We start from the raw sequence: 27,500 nt of genomic DNA, 5'->3' as shown, positions 1-27,500 counted from the left end.
GGACTCTGGTACACACAGGAGGGAGGCTGGGGAGACACTGCTAACTAGGACTCTGGTACATACAGGACAGAGGCTGGGGAGACACTGCTAGCTAGCACTCTGGTACATACAGGACAGAGGCTGGGGAGACACTGCTAGCTAGCACTCTGGTACATACAGGACAGAGGCTGGGGAGACACTGCTAGCTAGCACTCTGGTACATACAGGACAGAGGCTGGGGAGACACTGCTAGCTAGCACTCTGGTACATACAGGACAGAGGCTGGGGAGACACTGCTAGCTAGCACTCTGGTACATACAGGACAGAGGCTGGGGAGACACTGCTAGCTAGCACTCTGGTACATACAGGACAGAGGCTGGGGAGACACTGCTAGCTAGCACTCTGGTACATACAGGACAGAGGCTGGGGAGACACTGCTAGCTAGCACTCTGGTACATACAGGACAGAGGCTGGGGAGACACTGCTAGCTAGCACTCTGGTACATACAGGACAGAGGCTGGGGAGACACTGCTAGCTAGCACTCTGGTACATACAGGACAGAGGCTGGGGAGACACTGCTAGCTAGCACTCTGGTACATACAGGACAGAGGCTGGGGAGACACTGCTAGCTAGCACTCTGGTACATACAGGACAGAGGCTGGGGAGACACTGCTAGCTAGCACTCTGGTACATACAGGACAGAGGCTGGGGAGACACTGCTAGCTAGCACTCTGGTACATACAGGACAGAGGCTGGGGAGACACTGCTAGCTAGCACTCTGGTACATGCAGGACAGAGGCTGGGGAGACACTGCTAGCTAGCACTCTGGTACATACAGGACAGAGGCTGGGGAGACACTGCTAGCTAGCACTCTGGTACATACAGGACAGAGGCTGGGGAGACACTGCTAGCTAGCACTCTGGTACATACAGGACAGAGGCTGGGGAGACACTGCTAGCTAGCACTCTGGTACATACAGGACAGAGGCTGGGGAGACACTGCTAGCTAGCACTCTGGTACATACAGGACAGAGGCTGGGGAGACACTGCTAGCTAGCACTCTGGTACATACAGGACAGAGGCTGGGGAGACACTGCTAGCTAGCACTCTGGTACATACAGGACAGAGGCTGGGGAGACACTGCTAGCTAGCACTCTGGTACATACAGGACAGAGGCTGGGGAGACACTGCTAGCTAGCACTCTGGTACATACAGGACAGAGGCTGGGGAGACACTGCTAGCTAGAATCCAGTGGGTTCTGGTCTTTAATAGTTGATTCTAAAATGTGTATTTGATCCTGTAAATGTTTTTGCTGTTTGTTATTTGTTATAGAGACCAAAAATATTAGATAAGTGGTTTATCCATACATCTCCTTTTTGGATAGATAACTCTTTGTGTTGTTGTTTGTTAGTGAGTTCCTATTTTAGACTATATATATATATACACATGGTTAGAATATATATATATATACATTTTAAAATGTAACCTTTATTTAACAAGGCAAGTCAGTTAATATTGTTTACAATGACGGCCTATCTGATATTCTATGGATTCCTCAATTACATTGAGCTGATTTCTGACATGCTGTTCCTTCTTTTCCTCCATTGTGTCTATCTGTATCGTTTTAGTGATTCACCGTAGTGAAGGTTTCCTGTGTTTCGGTTGGACAGGTTTCTCAAAAATGTTTTTTTTTCGTTCTTCATCAAACCATTTGTCATTGTTATTCATTTTCTTATGTTGTCTGCTTGAAAATGTTAGATTCTCCTCTCGCTCTCGCTGTCTCCTCAGATCTCCAGGCTCAAAGCTTCAGCCCACCAGGTTGGTAGAGTATAAATCTACAGTGATTATAGCAGTTCTATATGAGTCGACTTTATACCACATGGAGAATATCCTGGGTCCATACACACCATCCAGTCCATACACACCATCCAGTCCATACACACCATCCAGTCCATACACACCATCCAGTCCATACACACCATCCAGTCCATACACACCATCCAGTCCATACACACCATCCAGTCCATACACACCATCCAGTCCATACAAACCATCCAGTCCATACACACCATCCAGTCCATACACACCATCCAGTCCATACACACCATCCAGTCCATACAAACCATCCAGTCCATACACACCATCCAGTCCATACACACCATCCAGTCCATACACACCATCCAGTCCATACACACCATCCAGTCCATACAAACCATCCAGTCCATACACACCATCCAGTCCATACACACCATCCAGTCCATACACACCATCCAGTCCATACACACCATCCAGTCCATACACACCATCCAGTCCATACACACCATCCAGTCCATACACACCATCCAGTCCATACACACCATCCAGTCCATACACACCATCCAGTCCATACACACCATCCAGTCCATACAAACCATCCAGTCCATACACACCATCCAGTCCATACAAACCATCCAGTCCATACACACCATCCAGTCCATACACACCATCCAGTCCATACACACCATCCCAGTCCATACACACCATCCAGTCCATACACACCATCCAGTCCATACACACCATCCTGTCCATACACACCATCCAGTCCATACAAACCATCCAGTCCATACACACCATCCAGTCCATACACACCAGTCCAGTCCATACACACCATCCAGTCCATACACACCCATCCAGTCCAACACACCATCCAGTCCATACACACCATCCAGTCCATACCCACCATCCAGTCCATACACACCATCCAGTCCATACACACCATCCCCATCCAGTCCATACACACCATCCAGTCCATACACACATCCGTCCATACACACCATCCCAGTCCATACAAACCATCCAGTCCATACACACCATCCAGTCCATACACACCATCCAGTCCATACACACCATCCAGTCCATACACACATCCAGCCATACACACCATCCAGTCCATACACACCATCCAGTCCATACACACCATCCAGTCCATACACACCATCCAGTCCATACACACCATCAGTCCATACACCCCATCCAGTCCATACACACCATCCAGTCCATACACACCATCCAGTCCATACACACCATCCAGTCCATACACACCATCCAGTCCATACACACCATCCAGTCCATACACACCATCCAGTCCATACACACCATCCAGTCCATACACACCATCCAGTCCATACACCACCATCCAGTCCCTACACACCATCCAGTCCATACACACCATCCAGTCCATACACACCATCCAGTCCATACACACCATCCAGTCCATACACACCATCCAGTCCATACACACCATCCAGTCCATACACACCATCCAGTCCATACACACCATCCAGTCCATACACACCATCCAGTCCATACACAACCATCCAGTCCATACACACCATCCAGTCCATAACACACCATCCAGTCCATACACACCATCCAGTCCATACACACCATCCAGTCCATACACACCATCCAGTCCATACACACCATCCAGTCCATACACACCATCCAGTCCATACACACCATCCAGTCCATACATCCAGTCCATACACACCATCAGTCCATACAAACCATCCAGTCCATACACCATCCAGTCCATACACACCATCCAGTCCATACACACCATCCAGTCCTACACACCATCCAGTCCATAACACACCATCCAGTCCATACACACCATCCAGTCCATACACACAGCCAGTCCATACAACACCATCCAGTCCATACACACCATCCAGGCCATACACACCATCCAGTCCATACACACCATCCAGTCCATACACACCATCCAGTCCATACACACCATCCAGTCCATACACACCATCCAGCTCCAACACACCATCCAGTCCATACACACCATCCAGTCCATACACAACCATCCAGTCCATACAACCATCCAGTCCCATACACACCATCCAGTCCATACACACCATCCAGTCCATACACACCATCCAGTCCATACACCACCATCCAGTCCATACACACCATCCAGTCCATACACCACCATCCAGTCCATACACACCATCCAGTCCATACACACCATCCAGTCCATACACACCATCCAGTCCATACACACCATCCAGTCCATACACACCATCCAGTCCATACACACCATCCAGTCCATACAACACCATCCAGTCCATACACACACACATCCAGTCCAACCACACCATCCAGTCCATACACACCATCCAGTCCATAACACCACTCATCCAGTCCATACACACCATCCAGTCCATACACACCATCCAGTCCATACCACACCATCCAGTCCATACACACCATCCATTCCATACACACCATCCATCCATACACACCATCCAGTCCATACACACCATCCAGTCCATACAAACCATCCAGTCCATACACATCAGTCCATACACACCATCCAGTCCATACACACCATCCAGTCCATACACACCATCCAGTCCATAACACACCATCCAGTCCATACACACCCCCCCCCATCCAGTCCATACACACCATCCAGTCCATACACACCACTCCAGTCCATACACACCATCCAGTCCATACACACCATCCAGTCCATACACACCATCCAGTCCATACAACCACCCAGTCCATACACACCATCCAGTCCATACAAACCATCCAGTCCATACACACCATCCAGTCCATACACACCATCCAGTCCATACACACCATCCAGTCCATACACACCATCCAGTCCATACAAACCATCCAGTCCATACACACCATCCAGTCCATACACACCATCCAGTCCATACACACCATCCAGTCCATACACACCATCCAGTCCATACACACCATCCAGTCCATACACACCATCCAGTCCATACACACCATCCAGTCCATACAAACCAACACTATGAATACGTCCTGTTCCATGGAATTACTAACACTTGTCAACCACAAAGCATTACTGCTGCTAGAATAACAGAATCAATATCAAATTAAATGTATTTATAAAGCCCTTCGTACATCAGCTGATATCTCAAAGTGCTGTACAGAAACCCAGCCTAAAACCCCCTAACAACAAGCAATGCAGGTGTCCTCACCACTGTGTTTCACTCTCTGCTGTTTACAGCTGAACACTCAGTCAGACTGGTGAATGGGACCACTTCCTGCTCTGGCACAGCGGAAGTCTTCTACAGAGAGTGGTCGGGTCTATGTACTGAGTGGTCGGGCAGGCATGATGAGAGAGGCTAAGAGTGTGTGTAGAGAGCTGAGACTGTGGGAATGATGTAGCTGCATCTAGAGGGCCTCTGTTTGAAAAGAGAAGAAGAGGAGTCAGACTAGGTGGTTGTTATGCAAATGAGTATTATATTACAGAGTGTGACATCACAAGAAGAGGACGTAGTGTCTGTGTCAGACTAGGTGGTTGTTATGCAAATGAGTCTTCTATTACAGAGTGTGACATCATAAGAAGAGGACGTAGTGTCTGTGATGGTGAAAATCATCATCATGTGGTTGTTATGCAAATGAGTCTTCTATTACAGAGTGTGACATCATAAGAAGAGGACGTAGTGTCTGTGTCAGACTAGGGGGTTGTTATGTAAATGAGTCTTCTATTCCAGAGTGTGACATCACAAGAAGAGGACGTAGTGTCTGTGTCAGACTAGGTGGTTGTTAAGCAAATGAGTCTTCTATTACAGAGTGTGACATCATAAGAAGAGGACGTAGTGTCTGTGACGGTGAATATTATCATCATGTGATCTGTTCAGGTAAGATTTATTTGTATATTATACAATGACTAACACCTGCCTCTGATTGAGAACCATATCAGGCCAGGCATAGAAATAGACAAACTAGACATCCAACATAGAATGCCCACTCAGATCACACCCTGACCAACCAAAACATAGACACATACAAAGCAAACTATGGTCAGGGTGTGATCTGAGTGGGCATTCTATGTTGGATGTCTAGTTTGTCTATTTCTATGTACACATTCATACAACTTCCTCTGCAAAACAGTGACTGTTTAGCTCTTCAGTGGGAATCAAATGCAACTTAAATATCCCAGAATGCTTTTGTATTTTAACGTTATCTCAGTGAATGTCTCTACTCATCTCCACGGTCTCAGTGACTGTAGGCCCACTACTCATGTTGTCCTGTGAGGGTGGGTGGCTAGCACTGTTACATGACCACATCACATCACATCACCTCCTAATTTAAATATCCCAGAATGCTTATCTCAGTGAATGTCTCTACTCATCTCCACGGTCTCAGTGACTGTAGACCCACTACTCATGTTGTCCTGTGAGGGAGGGTGGCTAGCACTGTTACATGACCACATCACATCACATCACCTCCTAACTTAAATATCCCAGAATGCTTATCTCAGTGAATGTCTCTACTCATCTCCACGGTCTCAGTGACTGTAGGCCCACTACTCATGTTGTCCTGTGAGGGTGGGTGGCTAGCACTGTTACATGACCACATCACATCACCACCTCCTAACTTAAATATCCCAGAATGCTTATCTCAGTGAATGTCTCTACTCATCTCCACGGTCTCAGTGACTGTAGGCCCACTACTCATGTTGTCCTGTGAGGGAGGGTGGCTAGCACTGTTACATGACCACATCACATCACCTCCTAACTTAAATATCCCAGAATGCTTATCTCAGTGAATGTCTCTACTCATCTCCACGGTCTCAGTGACTGTAGGCCCACTACTCATGTTGTCCTGTGAGGGAGGGTGGCTAGCACTGTTACATGACCACATCACATCACATCACCTCCTAACTTAAATATCCCAGAATGCTTATCTCAGTGAATGTCTCTACTCATCTCCACGGTCACATGTCATGTTGTTGTCCTATCTAAATGAGGGAAAGTAGTTGAGGAGCTACGTTTTCTATTTCTCTCCTGTTGTTCCAGACGTCCATCTTCAGCCTGATACCAACATGTGTTGTCTCAGTGACTGTCTCTACTCATCTCCACGGTCTCAGTGACTGTAGGCCCACTACTCATGTTGCCCTGTGAGGGAGGGTGGCTGGCACTGTTACATGCTGATGTTATTGTCATATCTATAGGAAACTAGTTGAAGAGGTTTTTCTTGTTCTCTTTTATTGTTACAGATCTTCTGGTCCAGCCTGATATCTCCCTGACTGACTCAATGGGAGGGGTCTCCAGGGGCCAACATGTGTTGTCTCAGTGACTGTAGGCCCACTAGACCACCAGGAGGCAGAAGAGAGTGAACAGGGTGAGCAGCATGGATCTTTATGTCAATGCCATGGAGATGGACGGAGTAGGATGAAGCTGACCCTACATACTGATCTCAGGTCAGTTTTGTGTTTTAAATAGGAGTAGGATGAAGCTGACCCTACATACTGATCTCAGGTCAGTTTTGTGTTTTAACATCAGAGTAGGATGAAGCTGACCCTACATGCTGATCTCAGGTCAGTTTTATGTTTTAAATCGGAGTCAGAGTAGGATGAAGCTGACCCTACATACTGATCTCAGGTCAGTCTTGTGTTTTAACATCGGAGCAGTAGGATGAAGCTGACCCTACATACTGATCTCAGGTCAGTCTTGTGTTTTAACATCGGAGCAGTAGGATGAAGCTGACCCTACATACTGACCTCAGGTCAGTCTTGTGTTTTAACATCGGAGTAGGAGTAGGATGAAGCTGACCCTACATACTGACCTCAGGTCAGTCTTGTGTTTTCAAATCGATGGTCAGGAAAGCAACGATGTATAAAATGAGATGGAAAACCTTAAAGGAAAACCACCTCAAAATATATTTAGTTATTTGTTTCATTAGTCCCATTAACCCCATGTTACCCCAAACCCCATGTTACCCCATGTTACCCCAAACCCCATGTTACCCCAAACCCCATGTTACCCCAAACCCCATGTTACCCCATACCCCGTGTTACCCCAAACCCCATGTTACCCCATGTTACCCCAGACCCCATGTTACCCCAAACCCCATGTTACCCCAAACCCCATGTTACCCCAAACCCCATGTAACCATACATTAGTCCATTGTTGATATAGTCCCTAAATGTGTTGCATGTCGACAATCGAGTTTTTCAGATATAGAACTTTAAAGATATGCAGCCTGTATGGTAACATGGGGTTTGGGGTAACATGGGGTAACATGGGGTACCATGAGGTTCATGGGGTAACATGAGGTCTCATTGGGGTTTGGGGTAACATGGGGTTTGGGGTAGCATGGGGTAACATGGGGTTGGGGTTACATGGGGTTTGGGGTAACATGGGGTAACATGGGGAACAATGAGGTGCATGGGGTTTGGGGTAAGATGGGGTTTGGGGTAGCATGGGGTAACATGGGGTTGGGGTTACATGGGGTTTGGGGTAACATGGGGTTTGGGGTTACATGGGGATTGGGGTTACATGGGGTTTGGGGTTACATGGGGTTTGGGGTTACATGGGGTTTGGGGTTACATGGGGTTTGGGGTTACATGGGGTTTGGGGTAACATGGGGTTTGGGGTAACATGGGGTTTGGGGTTACATGGGGTTTGGGGTAACATGGGGTTTGGGGTTACATGGGGTTTGGGGTAACATGGGGTAACATGGGATTTGGGGTAACATGGGGTTTGGGGTAACACAGGGTTTTGGGGTAACACAGGGTTTTGGGTAACACGGGGTTTTGGGTAACACGGGGTTTTGGGTTAACATGGGGTTTGGGGTAACACAGGGGTTGGGTAACACAGGGTTTTGGGGTAACACAGGGGTTTTGGGATAACATGGGGTTTGGGGTAACATGGGGGTTTGGGTAACACAGGGTTTTGGGGTAACACAGGGGTTTTGGGATAACACAGGGTTTTGGATAACACAGGGTTTGGGTAACACAGGGGTTTGGGGTAACACAGGGTTTGGGGTAACACAGGGTTTTGGGTAACACGGTGGTTTTGGGTAACACAGGGGTTTGGGGTAACACAGGGTTTTGGGTAACACAGGGGTTTGGGGTAACACCGGGTTTTGGGTAACACAGGGGTTTGGGGTAACACAGGGTTTGGGGTAACACAGGGGTTTGGGTAACACAGGGTTTTGGGTAACACAGGGTTTTGGGTAACACAGGGGTTTGGGGTAACACAGGGTTTGGGGTAACACAGGGTTTTGGGTAACACAGGGGTTTGGGGTAACACAGGGTTTGGGGTAACCCAGGGTTTTGGGTAACACAGGGGTTTGGGGTAACACAGGGGTTTGGGGTAACACAGGGTTTTGGGTAACACAGGGTTTTGGGGTAACACAGGGGTTTGGGGTAACACAGGGTAACACGGGGGTTTGGGTAACACAGGGTTTTGGGGTAACACAGGGTTTTGGGGTAACACAGGGTTTTGGATAACACAGGGTTTTGGGTAACACAGGGGTTTGGGGTAACACAGGGTTTGGGGTAACACAGGGTTTGGGGTAAAATGGGGGTTTGGGGTAACATGGGGTTTGGGGTGACACAGGGTTTTGGGGTAACACGGGGTTTTGGGGTAACACAGGGTTTTGGGGTAACACGGGGGTTTGGGGTAACACGGGGTTTTGGGGTAACACAGGGGTTGGGGTAACACAGGGTTTTGGGGTAACACAGGGTAACACAGGGGTTAGGGTAACACAGGGTTTTGGGGTAACACAGGGTTTGGGGTAACACATGGTTTGGGGGTAACACAGGGGTTTGGGGTAACACAGGGTAACACGGGGGTTTGGGTAACACAGGGTTTTGGGGTAACACAGGGTTTTGGGGTAACACAGGGTTTTGGGTAACACAGGGTTTTGGGGTAACACAGGGGTTTGGGTAACACAGGGTTTGGGGTAACACAGGGTTTTGGGGTAACACAGGGTAACACAGGGTTTTGGGGTAACACAGGGTAACACGGGGTTTGGGGTAACACAGGGGTTTGGGGTAACACAGGGGTTTGGGGTAACACAGGGGTTTGGGGTAACACAGGGTTTTGGGGTAACACAGGGGTTTGGGGTAACACAGGGTTTGGGGTAACACAGGGGTTTGGGGTAACACAGGGTTTTGGGGTAACACAGGGTTTGGGGTAACACAGGGTTTTGGGGTAACACAGGGTAACACGGGGTAACACAGGGTTTTGGGGTAACACAGGGTAACACAGGGGTTGGGGGTAACACAGGATAACACAGGGTAACACAGGGTAACACAGGGTAACACGGGGGTTGGGGTAACACAGGGTAACACGGGGTAACACAGGGTAACACGGGGTAACACGGGGTAACACGGGGTAACACAGGGTAACACAGGGTAACACAGGGTAACACGGGGTAACACAGGGTACACAGGGTAACACAGGGGAACACAGGGTAACACAGGGTAACACAGGGGTTGGGGTAACACAGGGTAACACAGGGTAACACAGGGTAACACGGGGTAACACAGGGTAACACGGGGTAACACAGGGGTTGGGGTAACACAGGGTAACACGGGGTAACACGGGGTAACACGGGGTGACACGGGGTAACACAGGGGGTAACACAGGGTAACACGGCATTTACTGCTTTTGGTTTTTGTCTTTATTTTGTCTTATTTTGTTTACTCTTAGATTTCTTATTTTGTTTACTCTTAGATTTCTTATTTTGTTTACTCTTAGATTTCTTATTTTGTTTACTCTTAGATTTCTTATTTTGTTTACTCTTAGATTTCTTATTTTGTTTACTCTTAGATTTCTTATTTTGAAGTGTTATCATGTTTCATTAGTCCATGTAATCACCTGTTTATTATTTATAGATGTCTCCTTTCCGTCAAGTCAGGTAGTCATCGTTATTATAATCACCTGATTATTCTTTGACGGGGATTCAATCCGATTGCGAGTTGTGGCGAGCTTGTTAATTAAAGGTAAATTCCCATTGAGACAACATCTGCAGCGTTAACCATGACTGTGATCTCCATCTGTCTATAATCAGCCTGAGGAGGTCTATAAACCAGCCTGAGGAGATCTATAACCAGCCTGAGGAGGTCTATAACCAGCTTGAGGAGGTCTATAACCAGCCTGAGGAGGTCTATAACCAGCTTGAGGAGGTCTATAACCAGCCTAAGTAGGTCTATAACCAGACTGAGGAGGTCTATAACCAGCTTGAGGAAGTATATAACCAGCCTGAGGAGGTCTATAACCAGCCTGAGGAGGTCTATAACCAGCCTGAGGAGGTCTATAACCAGCCTAAGTAGGTCTATAACCAGCCTGAGGAGGTGTATAACCAGCCTGAGGAGGTCTATAGCCAGCCTGAGGAGGTCTATAACCAGCATGAGGAGGTCTATAATCAGCCCGAGGAGGTCTATAACCAACCTGAGGAGGTCTATAACCAGCCTGAGGAGGTCTATAACCAACCTGAGGAGGTTTATAACTCCATTCCTATTCTATTCACAGTTTAGAGAAATTGATCTAAATGGAAATGAGCTATAATCAGGCTGGTTAATCTGATGCATGTCTTGAATTTCGAAAAATCCACTCGCACTCGGCCCCGCCCCACCTACTCAGCCAATCAGGAGCCGCTACTGCGTAACATTTGCTAAACGGTACGTGCTAAATAGTATGCAACGATTAGTGCATAGTATGCAATTGAAGTATGTAGTACACTGGTATGGGTATTCAGACCTCCCTCTCTCTCCTCCTCCTCTCCTCTCGTTCTCTCCACTGTTCCCTCTGCCGGTCACTTCCCTCTCATCACCTGCAGTGGGCGGAGTCGTGCCTGAGAGCTGTGCTCTGGTTGGCTAAGCTGGAAAGAGGCTGCAGCGACAGAACCACAGCATCCTCTACTCTCGCTTTCTCCCTCTCTCCTTTTCGCTCATCCCGCCACCCTTCTCTCTCTCTCTCTCTCCTTTCCTCTCCACACAGACACACGTGCCCCTGCCTGCCTGCCTGCTCAGTGACACTGCAGTACAGAGGACATAGCAGCAGCAGCAGACAGGCAGAGAGACACGCAGGCAGAGAGACACGCAGGCAGAGAGACAGAAAGGCAGAGAGACAGGCAGGCAAAACAAGCCGACAGGCAGAACGTAGGAAGGTGTGTCGAGGCCTTGTCTCCTCTTCCTCCTCCTCCTCGAGAAGCAGAGATCCTGTTCTCCTGCTCTCTCCTTCAAGGACTTCCACACTCTGAGACCAAGAACTACTACTGCTACAGTTCCTGTTCCTGTTTGTTAGCAAGGAAATACTGCTGCTACTACTGCTGCTACTACAATTCCTGTTCCTGTTTGTTACCAAGGAAATACTACTGCTGCTACAGTTCCTGTTCCTGTTTGTTACCAAGGAAATACTTCTGCTACTACTGCTACTATAATTCCTGTTCCTGTTTGTTACCAAGGAAATACTCCTGCTACTACTGCTACTGCTACAGTTCCTGTTTGTTACCAAGGAAATACTCCTGTTACTACTGCTACAATTCCTGTTCCTGTTTGTTACCAAGGAAATACTGCTGCTACTACTGCTACAATTACTTTTTGTTACCAAGGAAATACTACTGCTGCTACAGTTCCTGTTCCTGTTTGTTACCAAGGAAATACTCCTGCTACTACTACTACAATTCCTGTTCCTGTTTGTTACCAAGGAAATACTACTACTGCTACAGTTCCTGTTCCTGTTTGTTACCAAGGAAATACTGCAGCGCAGTGGATATTATCACGCACACGGAGGAGTGCTACTCTCTCCCTCTCTTTCTCTCACAGTCACAGGCAGACAAATGGACGACTTTCTCTAACAGCGTATCAGTGGATTTCTCATTGTTTCGGGACTTCTCTTGCTGGCCTGGTGTGTGTAGTGGTGTGTGTAGTGGTGTGTGTAGTGTGTGTTTTTATCAGAGGTCACGCCGCGTGCTGTGGGAGTGTGTGTGGGCGATCCACCTTCTCTCAGGTCCCCTCCCCTCTCATCCTTTTCTACCTAATCTCTCTCTCTCTCTCCACCCCCCTCTCCTGTTCACCCTTCCGTCCCTCTCCACACCTCACCAAACTCCTTCCCTCTCTTCCCCCTCTCTCTCTCTCCATCCTCACCACACCTCTCCCTCTCTTCCCTCTATCCTCTCTATTCCTCCGCCCCTCCATATCCCACGATGCCTTGCCCCAGGCCACTGCGCTAGGCCCCAGCAGTATGGGCAGAGCCTGGGAGGGGAGAGAGAGCTCTGATTGGTCCAGGTCGGGTCCCCCTTCCTTTGCTTCCAATGGGGGAGGACACCGAGAGCTCCAAAGGCAACCACAGCTTCCTGCGAGACTACGTCACCGAAGGTAGGCTTATAACACCTCTGTTATCTTAAGTAGGTTTATAACACCTCTGTCACCATATGTAGGTTTATAATATCACTATGTTACCTTACATAGCTTTATAACACATCTATGTCACCTTAAGTAGGTTTATAACACCTCTGTTATCTTAAGTAGGTTTATAATACCACTGTTACCTTAAATAGGTTTATAACACCTCTGTTATCTTAAGTAGGTTTATAACACCTCTGTTATCTTAAGTAGGTTTATAACACATCTATGTCACCTTAAGTAGGTTTATAACAGCTCTATGTCACCTTAAGTAGGCTTATAACACCTTTGTTATCTTAAGTATGTCTATAACACCGTCTTTACCTTAAGTAGGTTTATAATATCACTATGTTACCTTACTTAGGTTTATAACAGCTCTATGTCACCTTAAGTAGGTTTATAACACCTCTGTCACCATATGTAGGTTTATAACACCTCTGTCACCATATGTAGGTTTATAATATCACGATGATACCTTACATAGGTTTATAATATCACGATGATACCTTACATAGGTTTATAACAGCTCTATGTCACCTTACGTAGGTTTATAACACATCTATTTTACCTTAAGTAGGTTTATAATGGCTCTATGTCACATTAGGTAGGATTATAATATCACTATGTTACCTTACATAGGTTTATAACAGCTCTATGTCACCTTAAGTAGGTTTATAACACCTCTGTTACCATATGTAGGTTTGTAACACCTCTGTTACCATATGTAGGTTTATAACACCTCTGTTACCATATGTAGGTTTGTAATATCACTATGTCACCTTACATAGGTTTATAACAGCTCTATGTCACCTTAAGTAGGTTTATAATACCACTATATAATCAAAGCTTATAATACATCTATTTTACCTTAAGTAGGTCTATAATGGCTCTGTCACATTAGGTAGGTTTATAATACCTCTATGTTCGATTAAGTTCGCGTATTATAACTCTGTCAAGTTACGTAGACCTAGAGCGCCACTTAGTTTCCCGAAGGTAGGCTTCCAACATATCTCTGTTACCGAAGGTAGGCTTCCAACATATCTCTGTTACCGAAGATAGGCTTCCAACATATCTCTGTTACCGAAGGTAGGCTTCCAACATATCTCTGTTACCGAAGGTAGGCTTCCAATATATCTATGTTACCGAAGGTAGGCTTCCAACATATCTCTGTTACCGAAGGTAGGCTTCCAACATATCTCTGTTACCGAAGGTAGACTTCCAATATATCTATGTTACCGAAGGTAGGCTTCCAACACATCTCTGTTACCGAAGGGAGGCTTCCAAAATATCTCTGTTACCGAAGGTAGGCTTCCAATATATCTCTGTTATTGAAGGTAGGCTTCCAATATATCTCTGTTACCGAAGGTAGGCTTCCAATATATCTCTGTTACCGAAGGTAGTCTTCCAATATATCTCTGTTACCGAAGGTAGACTTCCAACATATCTCTGTTACCGAAGGTAGGCTTCCAATATATCTCTGTTACCGAAGGTAGGCTTCCAATATATCTCTGTTACCGAAGGTAGGCTTCCAACATATCTCTGTTACCGAAGGTAGACTTCCAATATATCTATGTTACCGAAGGTAGGCTTCCAATATATCTATGTTACCGAAGGTAGGCTTCCAACACATCTCTGTTACCGAAGGGAGGCTTCCAAAATATCTCTGTTACCGAAGGTAGGCTTCCAATATATCTCTGTTACCGAAGGTAGGCTTCCAACATATCTCTGTTACTGAAGGTAGGCTTCCAACATATCTCTGTTACCGAAGGTAGGCTTCCAACATATCTCTGTTACCGAAGGTAGGCTTCCAACATATCTCTGTTACCGAAGGTAGGCTTCCAACATATCTCTGTTACTGAAGATAGGCTTCCAACATAACTCTGTTACTGAAGGTAGGCTTCCAACATATCTCTGTTACCGAAGGTAGGCTTCCAACATATCTCTGTCAATGAAGTTAGGCTTCCAACATATCTCTGTTACCGAAGGTAGGCTTCCAACATATCTCTGTTACCGAAGGTAGGCTTCCAACATATCTCTGTTACCGAAGGTAGGCTTCCAACATATCTCTGTTACCGAAGGTAGGCTTCCAATATATCTATGTTACCGAAGGTAGGCTTCCAACATATCTCTGTTACCGAAGGTAGACTTCCAATATATCTATGTTACCGAAGGTAGGCTTCCAACACATCTCTGTTACCGAAGGGAGGCTTCCAAAATATCTCTGTTACCGAAGGTAGGCTTCCAATATATCTCTGTTATTGAAGGTAGGCTTCCAATATATCTCTGTTACCGAAGGTAGGCTTCCAATATATCTCTGTTACCGAAGGTAGTCTTCCAATATATCTCTGTTACCGAAGGTAGACTTCCAACATATCTCTGTTACCGAAGGTAGGCTTCCAATATATCTCTGTTACCGAAGGTAGGCTTCCAATATATCTCTGTTACCGAAGGTAGGCTTCCAACATATCTCTGTTACCGAAGGTAGACTTCCAATATATCTATGTTACCGAAGGTAGGCTTCCAATATATCTATGTTACCGAAGGTAGGCTTCCAACACATCTCTGTTACCGAAGGGAGGCTTCCAAAATATCTCTGTTACCGAAGGTAGGCTTCCAATATATCTCTGTTACCGAAGGTAGGCTTCCAACATATCTCTGTTACTGAAGGTAGGCTTCCAACATATCTCTGTTACCGAAGGTAGGCTTCCAACATATCTCTGTTACCGAAGGTAGGCTTCCAACATATCTCTGTTACCGAAGGTAGGCTTCCAACATATCTCTGTTACTGAAGATAGGCTTCCAACATAACTCTGTTACTGAAGGTAGGCTTCCAACATATCTCTGTTACCGAAGGTAGGCTTCCAACATATCTCTGTCAATGAAGTTAGGCTTCCAACATATCTCTGTTACCGAAGGTAGGCTTCCAACATATCTCTGTTACTGAAGGTAGGCTTCCAACATATCTCTGTTACCGAAGGTAGGCTTCCAATATATCTATGTTACCGAAGGTAGGCTTCCAACACATCTCTGTTACCGAAGGGAGGCTTCCAAAATATCTCTGTTACCGAAGGTAGGCTTCCAATATATCTCTGTTATCGAAGGTAGGCTTCCAATATATCTCTGTTACCGAAGGTAGGCTTCCAATATATCTCTGTTACCGAAGGTAGTCTTCCAATATATCTCTGTTACCGAAGGTAGACTTCCAACATATCTCTGTTACCGAAGGTAGGCTTCCAATATATCTCTGTTACCGAAGGTAGGCTTCCAATATATCTCTGTTACCGAAGGTAGACTTCCGACATATCTCTGTTACCGAAGGTAGGCTTCCAACATATCTCTGTTACCGAAGGTAGGCTTCCAACATATCTCTGTTACCGAAGGTAGGCTTCCAACATATCTCTGTTACCGAAGGTAGGCTTCCAACATATCTCTGTTACTGAAGATAGGCTTCCAACATATCTCTGTTACTGAAGGTAGGCTTCCAACATATCTCTGTTACCGAAGGTAGGCTTCCAACATATCTCTGTCAATGAAGTTAGGCTTCCAACATATCTCTGTTACCGAAGGTAGGCTTCCAACATATCTCTGTTACTGAAGGTAGGCTTCCAACATATCTCTGTTACCGAAGGTAGGCTTCCAATATATCTATGTTACCGAAGGTAGGCTTCCAACACATCTCTGTTACCGAAGGGAGGCTTCCAAAATATCTCTGTTACCGAAGGTAGGCTTCCAATATATCTCTGTTATCGAAGGTAGGCTTCCAATATATCTCTGTTACCGAAGGTAGTCTTCCAATATATCTCTGTTACCGAAGGTAGACTTCCAACATATCTCTGTTACCGAAGGTAGGCTTCCAATATATCTCTGTTACCGAAGGTAGGCTTCCAATATATCTCTGTTACCGAAGGTAGACTTCCGACATATCTCTGTTACCGAAGGTAGGCTTCCAAAATATCTCTGTTACCGAAGGTAGGCTTCCAACATATCTCTGTTAACTTAGGTAGGCTTCCAATATATCTATGTTACCGAAGGTAGGCTTCCAACACATCTCTGTTACCGAAGGTAGACTTACAATATATCTCTGTTACCGAAGGTAGGCTTTCAATATATCTCTGTTACCGAAGGTAGGCTTCCAATATATCTCTGTTACCGAAGATAGGCTTCCAATATATCTCTGTTACCGAAGGTAGGCTTCCAATATATCTCTGTTACCGAAGGTAGGCTTCCAATATATCTCTGTTACCGAAGGTAGGCTTCCAACACATCTCTGTTACCGAAGGTAGACTTACAATATATCTCTGTTACCGAAGGTAGGCTTCCAACATATCTCTGTTACCGAAGATAGGCTTCCAACATAACTCTGTTACTGAAGGTAGGCTTCCAAAATATGTCTGTTACCGAAGGTAGGCTTCCAATATATCTCTGTTACCGAAGGTAGGCTTCCAATATATCTCTGTTACCGAATGTAGGCTTCCAATATATCTCTGTTACCGAAGGTAGGCTTCCAACACATCTCTGTTACCGAAGGTAGACTTACAATATATCTCTGTTACCGAAGGTAGGTTTCCAATATATCTCTGTTACCGAAGGTAGGCTTCCAATATATCTATGTTACCGAAGGTAGGCTTCCAATATATCTCTGTTACCGAAGGGAGGCATCCAGCACCTCTTTTGTCAATTTAGGTAGGTTTATAATACCTCTCTGTCCACTTAGGTACACTTAGTTACAAAAGATAGGCCTACAACTAGTTTAGAAGCAGAGATGTTTGTTTGTTTGAGAGAGAGAGTTAGGGGTTCAGAGCTGGACTCCTCCATGTTGCTGGCTGTCTCTGTTACGTACATTATTAAGGACATTACCAGATATAGAGGTAATGTACGTAAAACTGAGCCCAGAATAGACATGCTTGTTGAAGCTCATTAGGACTGTGTGTGTTTTCTAGTCTACACCTGTGTGATGTGTGATCAATCAGTTTAGTCCAGTTCAGAATGAAAATTATTTATTGTATTTTTAGCAGCAACAGATCCAACCTAGATAGATATGTACGAGTGTTTTTAATGGGGGGGGGGGGGGGGATAAACACGAATATATATTAACATGAATATTTAATTGCAGTGTTATTTATTTTGGTCTGTATTGCATTTGTTTTAGGCATAAGAGCAATGAAATGTACCAATATGTACATATAGTTGCATATTTTCCTGAGCTTATGTCCGAGGAAAACACAACATTTCTAATTTGGGTCTCAGGCTGAAAAACTTTAAGAACCCCTGCCTAATGGGGTAGTAACGGTATGATAGTAGGATGCTGACTCAGTGGTTCTGAACCCTTATGGGGTAGTAACGGTATGATAGTAGGATGCTGACTCAGTGGTTCTGAACCCTTATGGGGTAGTAACAGTATGATAGTAGGATGCTGACTCAGTGGTTCTGAACCCTTATGGGGTAGTAACAGTATAATAGTAGGATGCTGACTCAGTGGTTCTGAACCCTTATTGGGTAGTAACAGTATGATGCTGACTCAGTGGTTCTGAACCCTTATGGGGTAGTAACAGTATGATAGTAGCATGCTGACTCAGTGGTTCTGAACCCTTATGGGGTAGTAACAGTATGATAGTAGGATGCTGACTCAGTGGATCTGAACCCTTATGGGTTAGTAACAGTATGATAGTAGGATGCTGACTCAGTGGTTTTGAACCCTTATGGGGTAGTAACAGTATGATAGTAGGATGCTGACTCAGTGGTTTTGAACCCTTATGGGGTAGTAACAGTATGATAGTAGGATGCTGACTCAGTGGTTTTGAACCCTTATGGGGTAGTAACAGTATGATAGTAGGATGCTGACTCAGTGGATCTGAACCCTTATGGGTTAGTAACAGTATGATAGTAGGATGCTGAATCAGTGGTTCTGAACCCTTATGGGGTAGTAACAGTATGATAGTAGGATGCTGACTCAGTGGTTCTGAACCCTTATGGGGTAGTAACAGTATGATAGTAGGATGCTGAATCAGTGGTTCTGAACCCTTATGGGGTAGTAACAATATGATAGAAGGATGCTGACTCAGTGGTTCTGATCCCTTATGGGGTAGTAACAGTATGATAGTAGGATGCTGACTCAGTTGTTCTGAACCCTTATGGGGTAGTAACAGTATGACAGTAGGATGCTGACTCAGTGGTTCTGATCCCTTATGGGGTAGTAACAGTATGACAGTAGGATGCTGACTCAGTGGTTGTGAACCCTTATGGGGTAGTAACAGTATGACAGTAGGATGCTGACTCAGTGGTTCTGATCCCTTATGGGGTAGTAACAGTATGACAGTAGGATGCTGACTCAGTGGTTCTGATCCCTTATGGGGTAGTAACAGTATGACAGTAGGATGCTGACTCAGTGGTTCTGAACCCTTATGGGGTAGTAACAGTATGACAGTAGGATGCTGACTCAGTTGTTCTGAACCCTTATGGGGTAGTAACAGTATGACAGTAGGATGCTGACTCAGTGGATCTGAACCCTTATGGGGTAGTAACAGTATGACAGTAGGATGCTGACTCAGTGGTTCTGAACCCTTATGGGGTAGTAACAGTATGATAGTAGGATGCTGACTCAGTGGTTCTGATCCCTTATGGGGTAGTAACAGTATGATGCTGACTCAGTGGTTCTGAACCCTTATGGGGTAGTAACAGTATGATAGTAGGATGCTGACTCAGTGGTTCTGATCCCTTATGGGGTAGTAACAGTATGATGCTGACTCAGTGGTTCTGAACCCTTATGGGGTAGTAACAGTATGACAGTAGGATGCTGACTCAGTGGTTCTGAACCCTTATGGGGTAGTAACAGTATGACAGTAGGATGCTGACTCAGTGGTTCTGATCCCTTATGGGGTAGTAACAGTATGATAGTAGGATGCTGACTCAGTGGTTCTGAACCCTTATGGGGTAGTAACAGTATGACAGTAGGATGCTGACTCAGTGGTTCTGATCCCTTATGGGGTAGTAACAGTATGACAGTAGGATGCTGACTCAGTGGTTCTGAACCCTTATGGGGTAGTAACAGTATGACAGTAGGATGCTGACTCAGTGGTTCTGAACCCTTATGGGGTAGTAACAGTATGACAGTAGGATGCTGACTCAGTGGTTCTGAACCCTTATGGGGTAGTAACAGTATGACAGTAGGATGCTGACTCAGTGGTTCTGAACCCTTATGGGGTAGTAACAGTATGATAGTAGGATGCTGACTCAGTGGTTCTGAACCCTTATGGGGTAGTAACAGTATGACAGTAGGATGCTGACTCAGTGGTTCTGAACCCTTATGGGGTAGTAACAGTATGACAGTATGATGCTGACTCAGTGGTTCTGAACCCTTATGGGGTAGTAACAGTATGACAGTAGGATGCTGACTCAGTGGTTCTGATCCCTTATGGGGTAGTAACAGTATGACAGTAGGATGCTGACTCAGTGGTTCTGAACCCTTATGGGGTAGTAACAGTATGATAGTAGGATGCTGACTCAGTGGTTCTGAACCCTTATGGGGTAGTAACAGTATGACAGTAGGATGCTGACTCAGTTGTTCTGAACCCTTATGGGGTAGTAACAGTATGACAGTAGGATGCTGACTCAGTGGATCTGAACCCTTATGGGGTAGTAACAGTATGACAGTAGGATGCTGACTCAGTGGTTCTGATCCCTTATGGGATAGTAACAGTATGACAGTAGGATGCTGACTCAGTGGTTCTGAACCCTTATGGGGTAGTAACAGTATGATAGTAGGATGCTGACTCAGTGGTTCTGATCCCTTATGGGGTAGGAACAGTATGATGCTGACTCAGTGGTTCTGAACCCTTATGGGGTAGTAACAGTATGATAGTAGGATGCTGACTCAGTGGTTCTGATCCCTTATGGGGTAGTAACAGTATGATGCTGACTCAGTGGTTCTGATCCCTTATGGGGTAGTAACAGTATGATAGTAGGATGCTGACTCAGTGGTTCTGAACCCTTATGGGGTAGTAACAGTATGACAGTAGGATGCTGACTCAGTGGTTCTGAACCCTTATGGGGTGGTAACAGTATGACAGTAGGATGCTGACTCAGTGGTTCTGAACCCTTATGGGGTAGTAACAGTATGACAGTAGGATGCTGACTCAGTGGTTCTGAACCCTTATGGGGTAGTAACAGTATGATAGTAGGATGCTGACTCAGTGGTTCTGAACCCTTATGGGGTAGTAACAGTATGACAGTAGGATGCTGACTCAGTTGTTCTGAACCATTATGGGGTAGTAACAGTATGACAGTAGGATGCTGACTCAGTGGATCTGAACCCTTATGGGGTAGTAACAGTATGACAGTAGGATGCTGACTCAGTGGTTCTGATCCCTTATGGGATAGTAACAGTATGACAGTAGGATGCTGACTCAGTGGTTCTGAACCCTTATGGGGTAGTAACAGTATGATAGTAGGATGCTGACTCAGTGGTTCTGATCCCTTATGGGGTAGTAACAGTATGATGCTGACTCAGTGGTTCTGAACCCTTATGGGGTAGTAACAGTATGATAGTAGGATGCTGACTCAGTGGTTCTGATCCCTTATGGGGTAGTAACAGTATGATGCTGACTCAGTGGTTCTGAACCCTTATGGGGTAGTAACAGTATGACAGTAGGATGCTGACTCAGTGGTTCTGAACCCTTATGGGGTAGTAACAGTATGACAGTAGGATGCTGACTCAGTGGTTCTGATCCCTTATGGGGTAGTAACAGTATGATAGTAGGATGCTGACTCAGTGGTTCTGAACCCTTATGGGGTAGTAACAGTATGACAGTAGGATGCTGACTCAGTGGTTCTGATCCCTTATGGGGTAGTAACAGTATGACAGTAGGATGCTGACTCAGTGGTTCTGAACCCTTATGGGGTAGTAACAGTATGACAGTAGGATGCTGACTCAGTGGTTCTGAACCCTTATGGGGTAGTAACAGTATGACAGTAGGATGCTGACTCAGTGGTTCTGAACCCTTATGGGGTAGTAACAGTATGACAGTAGGATGCTGACTCAGTGGTTCTGATCCCTTATGGGGTAGTAACAGTATGATAGTAGGATGCTGACTCAGTGGTTCTGAACCCTTATGGGGTAGTAACAGTATGACAGTAGGATGCTGACTCAGTGGTTCTGATCCCTTATGGGGTAGTAACAGTATGACAGTAGGATGCTGACTCAGTGGTTCTGAACCCTTATGGGGTAGTAACAGTATGACAGTAGGATGCTGACTCAGTGGTTCTGAACCCTTATGGGGTAGTAACAGTATGACAGTAGGATGCTGACTCAGTGGTTCTGAACCCTTATGGGGTAGTAACAGTATGATAGTAGGATGCTGACTCAGTGGTTCTGAACCCTTATGGGGTAGTAACAGTATGACAGTAGGATGCTGACTCAGTGGTTCTGAACCCTTATGGGGTAGTAACAGTATGACAGTATGATGCTGACTCAGTGGTTCTGAACCCTTATGGGGTAGTAACAGTATGACAGTAGGATGCTGACTCAGTGGTTCTGATCCCTTATGGGGTAGTAACAGTATGACAGTAGGATGCTGACTCAGTGGTTCTGAACCCTTATGGGGTAGTAACAGTATGATAGTAGGATGCTGACTCAGTGGTTCTGAACCCTTATGGGGTAGTAACAGTATGACAGTAGGATGCTGACTCAGTTGTTCTGAACCCTTATGGGGTAGTAACAGTATGACAGTAGGATGCTGACTCAGTGGATCTGAACCCTTATGGGGTAGTAACAGTATGACAGTAGGATGCTGACTCAGTGGTTCTGATCCCTTATGGGATAGTAACAGTATGACAGTAGGATGCTGACTCAGTGGTTCTGAACCCTTATGGGGTAGTAACAGTATGATAGTAGGATGCTGACTCAGTGGTTCTGAACCCTTATGGGGTAGTAACAGTATGACAGTAGGATGCTGACTCAGTGGTTCTGAACCCTTATGGGGTAGTAACAGTATGACAGTATGATGCTGACTCAGTGGTTCTGAACCCTTATGGGGTAGTAACAGTATGACAGTAGGATGCTGACTCAGTGGTTCTGATCCCTTATGGGGTAGTAACAGTATGACAGTAGGATGCTGACTCAGTGGTTCTGAACCCTTATGGGGTAGTAACAGTATGATAGTAGGATGCTGACTCAGTGGTTCTGAACCCTTATGGGGTAGTAACAGTATGACAGTAGGATGCTGACTCAGTTGTTCTGAACCCTTATGGGGTAGTAACAGTATGACAGTAGGATGCTGACTCAGTGGATCTGAACCCTTATGGGGTAGTAACAGTATGACAGTAGGATGCTGACTCAGTGGTTCTGATCCCTTATGGGATAGTAACAGTATGACAGTAGGATGCTGACTCAGTGGTTCTGAACCCTTATGGGGTAGTAACAGTATGATAGTAGGATGCTGACTCAGTGGTTCTGATCCCTTATGGGGTAGGAACAGTATGATGCTGACTCAGTGGTTCTGAACCCTTATGGGGTAGTAACAGTATGATAGTAGGATGCTGACTCAGTGGTTCTGATCCCTTATGGGGTAGTAACAGTATGATGCTGACTCAGTGGTTCTGATCCCTTATGGGGTAGTAACAGTATGATAGTAGGATGCTGACTCAGTGGTTCTGAACCCTTATGGGGTAGTAACAGTATGACAGTAGGATGCTGACTCAGTGGTTCTGAACCCTTATGGGGTGGTAACAGTATGACAGTAGGATGCTGACTCAGTGGTTCTGAACCCTTATGGGGTAGTAACAGTATGACAGTAGGATGCTGACTCAGTGGTTCTGAACCCTTATGGGGTAGTAACAGTATGATAGTAGGATGCTGACTCAGTGGTTCTGAACCCTTATGGGGTAGTAACAGTATGACAGTAGGATGCTGACTCAGTTGTTCTGAACCATTATGGGGTAGTAACAGTATGACAGTAGGATGCTGACTCAGTGGATCTGAACCCTTATGGGGTAGTAACAGTATGACAGTAGGATGCTGACTCAGTGGTTCTGATCCCTTATGGGATAGTAACAGTATGACAGTAGGATGCTGACTCAGTGGTTCTGAACCCTTATGGGGTAGTAACAGTATGATAGTAGGATGCTGACTCAGTGGTTCTGATCCCTTATGGGGTAGTAACAGTATGATGCTGACTCAGTGGTTCTGAACCCTTATGGGGTAGTAACAGTATGATAGTAGGATGCTGACTCAGTGGTTCTGATCCCTTATGGGGTAGTAACAGTATGATGCTGACTCAGTGGTTCTGAACCCTTATGGGGTAGTAACAGTATGACAGTAGGATGCTGACTCAGTGGTTCTGAACCCTTATGGGGTAGTAACAGTATGACAGTAGGATGCTGACTCAGTGGTTCTGATCCCTTATGGGGTAGTAACAGTATGATAGTAGGATGCTGACTCAGTGGTTCTGAACCCTTATGGGGTAGTAACAGTATGACAGTAGGATGCTGACTCAGTGGTTCTGATCCCTTATGGGGTAGTAACAGTATGACAGTAGGATGCTGACTCAGTGGTTCTGAACCCTTATGGGGTAGTAACAGTATGACAGTAGGATGCTGACTCAGTGGTTCTGAACCCTTATGGGGTAGTAACAGTATGACAGTAGGATGCTGACTCAGTGGTTCTGAACCCTTATGGGGTAGTAACAGTATGACAGTAGGATGCTGACTCAGTGGTTCTGATCCCTTATGGGGTAGTAACAGTATGATAGTAGGATGCTGACTCAGTGGTTCTGAACCCTTATGGGGTAGTAACAGTATGACAGTAGGATGCTGACTCAGTGGTTCTGATCCCTTATGGGGTAGTAACAGTATGACAGTAGGATGCTGACTCAGTGGTTCTGAACCCTTATGGGGTAGTAACAGTATGACAGTAGGATGCTGACTCAGTGGTTCTGAACCCTTATGGGGTAGTAACAGTATGACAGTAGGATGCTGACTCAGTGGTTCTGAACCCTTATGGGGTAGTAACAGTATGATAGTAGGATGCTGACTCAGTGGTTCTGAACCCTTATGGGGTAGTAACAGTATGACAGTAGGATGCTGACTCAGTGGTTCTGAACCCTTATGGGGTAGTAACAGTATGACAGTATGATGCTGACTCAGTGGTTCTGAACCCTTATGGGGTAGTAACAGTATGACAGTAGGATGCTGACTCAGTGGTTCTGATCCCTTATGGGGTAGTAACAGTATGACAGTAGGATGCTGACTCAGTGGTTCTGAACCCTTATGGGGTAGTAACAGTATGATAGTAGGATGCTGACTCAGTGGTTCTGAACCCTTATGGGGTAGTAACAGTATGACAGTAGGATGCTGACTCAGTTGTTCTGAACCCTTATGGGGTAGTAACAGTATGACAGTAGGATGCTGACTCAGTGGATCTGAACCCTTATGGGGTAGTAACAGTATGACAGTAGGATGCTGACTCAGTGGTTCTGATCCCTTATGGGATAGTAACAGTATGACAGTAGGATGCTGACTCAGTGGTTCTGAACCCTTATGGGGTAGTAACAGTATGATAGTAGGATGCTGACTCAGTGGTTCTGATCCCTTATGGGGTAGGAACAGTATGATGCTGACTCAGTGGTTCTGAACCCTTATGGGGTAGTAACAGTATGATAGTAGGATGCTGACTCAGTGGTTCTGATCCCTTATGGGGTAGTAACAGTATGATGCTGACTCAGTGGTTCTGATCCCTTATGGGGTAGTAACAGTATGATAGTAGGATGCTGACTCAGTGGTTCTGAACCCTTATGGGGTAGTAACAGTATGACAGTAGGATGCTGACTCAGTGGTTCTGAACCCATATGGGGTGGTAACAGTATGACAGTAGGATGCTGACTCAGTGGTTCTGAACCCTTATGGGGTAGTAACAGTATGACAGTAGGATGCTGACTCAGTGGTTCTGAACCCTTATGGGGTAGTAACAGTATGATAGTAGGATGCTGACTCAGTGGTTCTGATCCCTTATGGGGTAGTAACAGTATGATGCTGACTCAGTGGTTCTGAACCCTTATGGGGTAGTAACAGTATGATAGTAGGATGCTGACTCAGTGGTTCTGATCCCTTATGGGGTAGTAACAGTATGATGCTGACTCAGTGGTTCTGAACCCTTATGGGGTAGTAACAGTATGACAGTAGGATGCTGACTCAGTGGTTCTGAACCCTTATGGGGTAGTAACAGTATGACAGTAGGATGCTGACTCAGTGGTTCTGATCCCTTATGGGGTAGTAACAGTATGATAGTAGGATGCTGACTCAGTGGTTCTGAACCCTTATGGGGTAGTAACAGTATGACAGTAGGATGCTGACTCAGTGGTTCTGATCCCTTATGGGATAGTAACAGTATGACAGTAGGATGCTGACTCAGTGGTTCTGAACCCTTATGGGGTAGTAACAGTATGACAGTAGGATGCTGACTCAGTGGTTCTGATCCCTTATGGGGTAGTAACAGTATGATAGTAGGATGCTGACTCAGTGGTTCTGAACCCTTATGGGGTAGTAACAGTATGACAGTAGGATGCTGACTCAGTGGTTCTGATCCCTTATGGGGTAGTAACAGTATGACAGTAGGATGCTGACTCAGTGGTTCTGAACCCTTATGGGGTAGTAACAGTATGACAGTAGGATGCTGACTCAGTGGTTCTGAACCCTTATGGGGTAGTAACAGTATGACAGTAGGATGCTGACTCAGTGGTTCTGAACCCTTATGGGGTAGTAACAGTATGATAGTAGGATGCTGACTCAGTGGTTCTGAACCCTTATGGGGTAGTAACAGTATGACAGTAGGATGCTGACTCAGTGGTTCTGAACCCTTATGGGGTAGTAACAGTATGACAGTATGATGCTGACTCAGTGGTTCTGAACCCTTATGGGGTAGTAACAGTATGACAGTAGGATGCTGACTCAGTGGTTCTGATCTCTTATGGGGTAGTAACAGTATGACAGTAGGATGCTGACTCAGTGGTTCTGAACCCTTATGGGGTAGTAACAGTATGATAGTAGGATGCTGACTCAGTGGTTCTGAACCCTTATGGGGTAGTAACAGTATGACAGTAGGATGCTGACTCAGTTGTTCTGAACCCTTATGGGGTAGTAACAGTATGACAGTAGGATGCTGACTCAGTGGATCTGAACCCTTATGGGGTAGTAACAGTATGACAGTAGGATGCTGACTCAGTGGTTCTGATCCCTTATGGGATAGTAACAGTATGACAGTAGGATGCTGACTCAGTGGTTCTGAACCCTTATGGGGTAGTAACAGTATGATAGTAGGATGCTGACTCAGTGGTTCTGATCCCTTATGG

General features: G+C 45.7%; 2 protein-coding genes across 2 annotated transcripts in view; both read left to right on the top strand.

Annotated features, from left to right (window-relative positions):
- The first annotated feature begins 8,162 nt into the window (after positions 1 to 8,162).
- The window catches only part of LOC116360079 (uncharacterized), a 22,715-nt gene continuing 3,377 nt past the window's right edge, over positions 8,163 to 27,500 (top strand). Inside the window, exons 1-2 of the mRNA XM_031814596.1 lie at positions 8,163 to 8,167; positions 11,799 to 13,134. Of these exons, the coding sequence (XP_031670456.1) occupies positions 8,163 to 8,167; positions 11,799 to 13,035 (1,242 nt within the window). The 3' untranslated portion in view covers positions 13,036 to 13,134. The remainder of the gene's footprint in view (positions 8,168 to 11,798; positions 13,135 to 27,500) is intronic.
- Positions 13,071 to 27,500, top strand: part of LOC116360078 (serine/threonine-protein phosphatase 2A 55 kDa regulatory subunit B gamma isoform) — a 40,090-nt gene continuing 25,660 nt past the window's right edge. The window contains exon 1 of the mRNA XM_031814595.1: positions 13,071 to 13,134. Coding sequence (XP_031670455.1) covers positions 13,071 to 13,134 — 64 coding nt within the window. The remainder of the gene's footprint in view (positions 13,135 to 27,500) is intronic.

The sequence above is a fragment of the Oncorhynchus kisutch genome, unplaced genomic scaffold (assembly GCF_002021735.2).
Source record: "Oncorhynchus kisutch isolate 150728-3 unplaced genomic scaffold, Okis_V2 Okis07a-Okis12b_hom, whole genome shotgun sequence".
Classification (NCBI taxonomy): domain Eukaryota; kingdom Metazoa; phylum Chordata; class Actinopteri; order Salmoniformes; family Salmonidae; genus Oncorhynchus; species Oncorhynchus kisutch.
The sequence above is the reverse complement of the archived record's forward strand: the minus strand, read 5'-3'. Positions and strand labels throughout refer to the sequence as shown.